At 70.2% G+C, this 6,997-nt stretch overlaps 1 protein-coding gene across 1 annotated transcript; it reads left to right on the forward strand.

The window, feature by feature from the left end:
• Positions 1 to 1,289: 1,289 nt before the first annotated feature.
• On the forward strand, positions 1,290 to 5,009 carry TMEM121 (transmembrane protein 121). The gene is made up of 2 exons (XM_055556136.1): positions 1,290 to 1,401; positions 3,479 to 5,009. The coding sequence occupies exon 2, from the start codon at positions 3,645 to 3,647 to the stop codon at positions 4,599 to 4,601; it is 957 nt and encodes a 318-aa protein (XP_055412111.1). The 5' UTR covers positions 1,290 to 1,401; positions 3,479 to 3,644; the 3' UTR covers positions 4,602 to 5,009.
• Positions 5,010 to 6,997: the final 1,988 nt, after the last annotated feature.

The following is a 6,997-nucleotide window of genomic DNA, read 5'->3' on the forward strand; positions in this document are numbered from 1 at the left end:
CCAGCAGCCCCTGGGTGAGTGGGGAGGGTAGAGCGAGACAGGAGGTGGGCAGGGAGGCCTGGCGGGCAGCCCCTCCTCGAGGGCAGATGGCGGCGGGAGGTGTGGGTTCAGGGGACCCTGGGGGTGCCCTGGTCTCCTCTGCCTCCCCGGCCAGCCAGGGTGGGTCTGCCACAGGGTTGCTGGTGGTGCCTGCTCACCAGTGGGAACCTGCACCTCCATGCTGCAGGAAGTGGTCTTGGTACCTGGGCCCCTGGGCTCTGGAGACCTCCCTGGGGAAGGTAAACCATCCTTGTGGATCTGGGGCCCCTCCCTGGGCACAGAGGCAACTTTGGGGCCCTGACTGCACTTCCTCCAGTGAGAGCCAGTGTATGAGTGGCTGCGGGTGCTGGTGTCCGGCAGTCAACCATCCTGAGAGCTCAGCTCCAGAGCATCTCAACGTCTTCCTCATGCCTCTCAGGAACGGGCCAGGACGGCCTGCTGGCTCCAGGGCACCCCTGGAGGGCCTGATGCTGGGGAAGGGCAGCGGAGCCCATCATCTGCACAGACTCGGCCATCTGTGTGGGACCAGGCACTGCCGGGGCCTGGGTGTGAGCAGACAGGTGCGGTGGGGGCCCAGCGGGTCCCTTCACCTTCTGACCTGCTCTTCTCCGTCAGAGGCAGCAGGCAGGCAGCGGGTGCGCGCCCCTCCTCCGTCCCGGGGTGGACGTGGCTGCGATGTTGGGGGCGGTGCTCAGTGAGGGCAGGGTGGGGACTCCGGTGGGTGGAAAGCGGCCTGAGCCTCCAAACCCTAGCATGGTCCCTGGATGGCTGCTCACTGCCCCTGTTCTTTGGCCTCAGATGAGGACAGGGGAAGGCGGAGGAACCCAGGACCCAGGGTCTCTGGGAGGCGGCACCGCGTCCCCAAACGAGGTCCCGTGGGGCCACCTGCAGATGGGCGGCAGCCACCCGGGCCCGCCTCGGGGCCAGCTCCGCGGTAAGGCCGCCTGTTGCCGGAGATCAGAGTCGCCCTGGTCGGCGGCCTGGGTGTGGGCTGCCGCGGAATTTCAGGGCGCCCGCAGGCCAGTTTCCCTCGGGTTGCGGAGTGACGCGGGTGGAGAGGTTTCCCGGGCCGCGCATGGAGCCCGGGGGCGTCTGGCTTCCTAGTGCCGAGGCCCCGGGCACCGCTGCCGCGCAGTGCTGTCGCCCTGGCAACCGGCGCCGCTGAGGGGGTGGGGGCGCGGGGACCCCAGTCCGGGTCCGCCGGGCGCGGGCGGCCGGGAGCGTGGGGCGGGGCCTCGGGCCGGGGGCGGGGCGCGCGCGGGCGGGGGGCGCCGCGGAGCCGAGGAGAGCGCGGCCTCGGCGGGCGCGCAGACAAGCTCCGTGGGGCCCGGCCCCGCGCGCGCAGAATCTGGCCGGCGGCGGGTAGGTGCGGGCAGGGCACGCGGGCAGGGCGCTCCGGTGAGCCCCGAGTGCCCGGCCGCAGGGGTGGCAGGGTGCAGCGGCGGCGCTGCAGGGGTGAGGCCTGGCGGCCGGACTGCCTGGACCAGGCCCTGTGGGGGGGAGCGGGCGGAGCGGACCGAGGAGCCTAGTCGCAGGCTGCTGGGAGCGGCCCAACCCCTTCACCGGCCTCACCTCTGTCCGATCGGGCAGAGGGAGGGCCGCCTTTTCCTCTCGCCCTACCACCCCTGTGGGCACTGAGGGATGCGTGCGAGGCGCCAGGGAAGGGGCGGGCAGCGAAGTGCCCGGAGGCCCCGGAGTCTGTGAGGTCCGGGCAGCCAAGCAGGAGGCCCCGGGCCGGGCTCAGGACGGAGGGGGCAGCAGGGCCTGGGGCCGGTCCCCAGGGAGAGGCCTGGTGGCTGCGGGGGAAGGGCGGCCAGGCCCTGGCTCCGGCCTTCTGGGGCAGGGGCTGGGGTTCCCTGCGTGAGCGCCGGTCGGGACAGGGTCTGTCTGGCCCCGGCGGCCCTGGCCCAGGTCTGATGAGAGCGTCAGGGAGTGGAAACGCCCGTGGAGTGGATGGGAGGCGGGGTGCGGGGTGCAGCGGTTCTTTGGCTCGTTGGCCGGGCCAAGGGCTGGGATGAAGGAGATTCCCAGGCCGCTGCTGCAGCCACGGGGTGGGGGGGGGGGGCTTCGTGGGTCAAGTGTGTCCACACAGTGGGGGTGAAGAAGGGGTGTGTGTGTGATGGGGGGCAGGAGCTCATGGAATTGTGGGCGCAGGGGCTAGGCCGATGACCCTCCCAAGGCATCTTCTACTCCAGGCGTCCACACTCAGAGTGGTGGGGTCCTGCATGTGGTGGCAGAGACCCTGGGAGGTGGGTGCCAGGTGGGGCAGCAGCCAGGATGAGACCAGGGCTGGAGGTGCCCACTTGGAAGGCGACCTTCCTCCCCAGGCAGTGGGGGCTGCGGTGTCACTAGGGGAGGCCGAGCACTGGCTCCACAGTCCCGGGTGACATTAAATTTTATGTCTTTGTCTAGACAGGGCAGTAAACAGAGAGCCCTTGGGCCAGGGGTGCTGTGGGGGAGACCGGAGGGGTGGGGAGCCTGGCTAGAAGTGAGCCTCAAGTGACTTTTGGGTGGATGAGGCTGGGGCCCTCTGTCTTTCCCCAGGGTGTCAGCGGGCACAGGGGTGCTGACCCACAGCCTGGTGTCGGGCTGTGACCAGCCCCGCCGTGACAGCCAGTGCCAGGGGTGTGAGAGGGGTGCAGGGGCTTGTGGCCCCGTGGGGAGCAAAGGAGGCTTCCTAAGATTGCCCCCAAGGCTCGGGGGCACGGAGCGACTGGGGGCCCACCCCTTCGTGGTGAGCAGGGCGAGCTGGCGTCAGGGCTGGGGGAGTTCAGAGGGCAGGAGACGCTGCCAGCGCAGTAGGGCCGCAGGGAGCCACGGTGCGCGCAGGGCGGAAGAGAACGGGCCACACGCCCTGTGGACGGTGGACCAGTTTGCGGAAGCAGGGAGGAAAGATGCCGGGGCTGCGAGGCAGGGGCAGGGGGTGCCGCGGAGGGGCTTTGGGGATGGAGCCCCCGGGACCTGGATGACTCTCAGTCCTGGATCGGAGAACCTGCCCAGAGCCCCGGCTCCTCGCGCCTTCGCTTCTCGCCGAGCCGAGGGCGCAGGCCCGCCTCCCTCCCGGTGCGGCGCCGCGAGCAAGGCCGCCCGAGCGGGAACAGCCGCGGGACGGGACTCCGGGCGAGCGGCGCGGGCAGCTGGAGCCAGAGGGACAAACCCTCGGGGATCCGGGGCCGCGCGCGGCGGGGAGTAGCCGCTTCCGTCCCCGTCTCCCCTCGGCTTCGGCGGGAACGCGGCCCCGGCCTCAGGTGCGGCGGTGGCGCCCCCTGGATGCCCGGGCTCGGCGTGCGGCCCCTCCTGCGCGCGCGTGCGGCAGAGCCCGGCCTGGGGTCCGGACAGGGTCCCTGGGGGGAAGCGCGCCGGGGGCTGGGGGGAGTGGGGAGGGGGAGGAGCGGCCGCGCGCTCTGCGTGCTGACCCCGTCTGCTCTGATCTCCCCAGATTCCGAGCTCGCCGGCCCGGAGCAGCGGCGCCCTCGGGGCGGCTGGACAGGCCCCGCGCCATGCCCGAGGGCTGAGTGCCGCCGCCGCCGCCGCCGCCGCCGCAGGGCCACGTCCCGCCTCGCGTGGGACCGCGCGCGCCCAGGTCGGGGCCCAGGCGGCCGACCATGGTGCTGCCTCCCCCGGACCGGCGCCACGTGTGCCTGACCACGCTGGTGATCATGGGCAGCATGGCGGTCATGGACGCTTACCTGGTGGAGCAGAACCAGGGCCCGCGCAAGATCGGAGTGTGCATCATCGTGCTGGTGGGCGACGTGTGCTTCCTGCTGGTGCTGCGCTATGTGGCCGTGTGGGTGGGCGCCGAGGTGCGCACGGCCAAGCGCGGCTACGCGATGATCCTCTGGTTCCTCTACATCTTCGTGCTGGAGATCAAGCTCTACTTCATCTTCCAAAACTACAAGGCGGCGCGGCGTGGCGCGGCCGACCCGGTGGCGCGCAAGGCGCTGACGCTGCTGCTGTCGGTGTGCGTGCCGGGCCTCTTCCTGCTGCTGGTGGCGCTCGACCGCATGGAGTACGTGCGCACCTTCCGGAAGCGCGAGGACCTGCGCGGCCGCCTCTTCTGGGTGGCGCTGGACCTGCTGGACCTGCTGGACATGCAGGCCAGCCTGTGGGAGCCGCCGCGCAGCGGGCTGCCGCTGTGGGCCGAGGGCCTCACCTTCTTCTACTGCTACATGCTGCTGCTGGTGCTGCCGTGCGTGGCGCTCAGCGAGGTGAGCATGCAGGGTGAACACATCGCGCCGCAGAAGATGATGCTCTACCCGGTGCTCAGCCTCGCCACCGTCAACGTGGTGGCCGTGCTGGCGCGCGCCGCCAACATGGCTCTGTTCCGCGACAGCCGCGTCTCCGCCATCTTCGTCGGCAAGAACGTGGTGGCGCTGGCCACCAAGGCCTGCACCTTCCTGGAGTACCGGCGCCAGGTGCGCGACTTCCCGCCACCCGCGCTGGCGCTGGAGCTGCAGCCGCCCGCCCCGCAGCGCAACTCGGTGCCGCCGCCCCAGCCGCTGCACGGCCCCCCGGGCCGCCCCCGCGGCCCCTCGCCCACGCGCGATGCCCTGGACACGTGACCGGGGCCCCCGGACTCTGAGACGCCTGGCGGCAGGCGCGTGCGGTTTGCATGGGATGGGGTGGGGTCGGGTGCGGAGAGCGCCCCTACCCGCGGGGCCCGCGGCCGCGCCTTCATCTCAGGGATCCCTCGGACCACGGCCCGTGAGCCAGTGTGTGCGGCCGGGGCGGAGCGGGGAGGGTCCCGCCTCCACCCGCGGCGTTCTGGGTGGCAAGGGAGCACAGAGTGGGCCGAGGTCTGGTCCCTTGGGGTCCCTCGGTGGGGGCCTCTGGCTCAGCGTTTGGGACCGAGGAGGCCTCTGTCATTTTAAAGACTCGTGTTTACAGTTTTGTATGTAACGTGGCTGTGCTTTGCCTGTTTGATGCGTCCAGTCTCTGACAGCCAGGGAGGGGCGTGGGCGGGTCCGGTGTGCTCCAGTAATGGCGGGGTGGGGCCCGTGTCCTTCCCAGGCCTCCTCCCAGGGGCCTCTCCCCAGCCCCTGCGCAGGCACAATTGCTCGGGCATTCTGAGACAGACCCTCCAGCCTCCCCGTTCCTGTCCCCACCCCCACCCCTGATGCCCAAGATGCTGGCCCTGTCCCTGCCCCCCCCCCACCCCGTCCCCGCCCCCGCCCCCGCCCCCACGCCCCCAGCCCAGAAGTGTCCAGCGCCCAGGTTTCCCTGGCACCCTGGGGGCTCTCCCTGGCCAGGACAGCCAGATGCCAGATGGGACCCAGCCCCAGCTTGGCTCCCTGTGGCCAGGGTCAGGGGAGTGGAGCCCAGATGCCTCGGGAGCCGGCGGCACCCGGGGCCCAGGGCTTGGTGCCCAGAGGTGCAGAGCGGCCACCTTGCCGGCTGGTCTGTCTGGAGAGCCCAGGGGGTGAAGCCCATCTGCAGGGCTCTCTGCGGCTCTGCCCAGGCCCTTGCACCTGAGATGTGACTCTGGGTACCCAGAAGGCCTGGGAAGGTCTTGTAGCCTCTGGGGAGGGGCCCTTTGCCTTGGGCCTGGTGAGGCTGTGGACCAGGCTGTTTGAGGAGGCCTTGAAGACCTTTCCTGGCTTCCTGAGGTGGCCTCCGGAGGCCAAAAGTGACCCAGTGCCGGCCAGCTGACTGTCCCCCTGTTCTTCCCTCACTCATCAGCTCACAGGTCCTCACTGAGTGTCCACGCCCTGCTGGCCCCGAGCAGGCCCTGATGCTGAACCAGGCAGACTGTCCCTGTGGACGCGGCCAGGCCACGGGACCTGTCGGGAGAGGTCTGCGCTGGGAGGCCTTCCTCAGAGCAGGTTTGGAGCCCGCGCCGAGGCCTGGGTGGGACAGGCCTGGGAGGAGCTTGACGGGCTCTGAGGCGGTGGGGCCTGGCGGGGGTGTGGCGGGCTCTGGCTCCAAGAGTGGCAGCCCCACCAGACCTGCTCCAAGTTGGGGGTGAGGGCTGGGGTCACTGCGTGGGGTCCCTAGGTGGCCCTGGGGGGTTGGGGGCACGGCCAGAAGTGGGGGCACGTATACTAAGACAGGTGGTGGCAGGTGGACGGTCATGCAGGAGTTTTGGGGGAAACCAAGAATTTTGTGCGAGGCCCCCCACGTGGAGAGGATCCTGGGCCTGTCTCAGAAGCAGACGTGGGACTGGACAAGGCCTGGGCCAGGGCCCCCTGGACTTGCAGTGGGGGCGGGACTGGCTGGGTGGAGGGGTGGGCGGAGACACGGCAGGGCAGCTGGGAGGCCACAGGCAACTCTGCAGGCCCAGCCTGGCCTCCTCCAGGGGGCTCGATGTCAGCGTGCATCTGGGGACAGAGAGCCCGCGGCCCAAGGACACATCGTCCCACCGTATTCCCTGGCCCGGGGCACTGCTGATGTCTCGATGTCTCCCGGGCTGTCCAAGGACCGCAGCAGCAGTGAGCCCCACGTTATCTCAGAAGCAGCGTCTGAGCTGCGGAAGGTAGGGGGGGGCTCCCCTTGTGAGCCTCCCCATGTCGTTGGGGGCGTCCTGCAGGGGCCCAGGTCCAGAACTGGGTCCCGGACAGCTGTGCCCTGAGGCTGGCCCCAGATGCGCGGTCCCTGCCTCATCAGGCCTGGATGCTGGCGGAAGGTGAGGCTCCTGGCTTCGAGCCGAGGGCCTCGTTTCCTCTCCCCACATTGCGGTCCCCCGCAGGCCCCTTCCTCCTGCAGGGGCGGAGGGTTAGCCGGGCCTCACCTGCCGCGGGGCCCAGGTGGGTAGGTCACCCTGCAGACGCAGATCTTCCCTCAGGACGAAGACCCGTCATCTTGTTCCACAGCACGTTCGCTCTTCTGTAGGAAAACAGCCTCATGTACTAATAGTAAAAGCCCACCTTGGCAACACTGAAGCCCCTCACATTGAGTAACACCTGTCCCTCACAGTATCAGAGTCCTGCGTGTACTGACGCCCTGGAGACCCCATGGCTGG

The sequence above is a fragment of the Bubalus kerabau genome, chromosome 19 (genome assembly GCF_029407905.1).
Source record: "Bubalus kerabau isolate K-KA32 ecotype Philippines breed swamp buffalo chromosome 19, PCC_UOA_SB_1v2, whole genome shotgun sequence".
Classification (NCBI taxonomy): domain Eukaryota; kingdom Metazoa; phylum Chordata; class Mammalia; order Artiodactyla; family Bovidae; genus Bubalus; species Bubalus kerabau.

What these genes read in the sequence shown, in the direction of transcription:
- TMEM121 (XM_055556136.1), top strand. Translation starts at nt 3,645, where the DNA reads ATGGTGCTGCCTCCCCCGGACCGGCGCCACGTGTGCCTGACCACGCTG.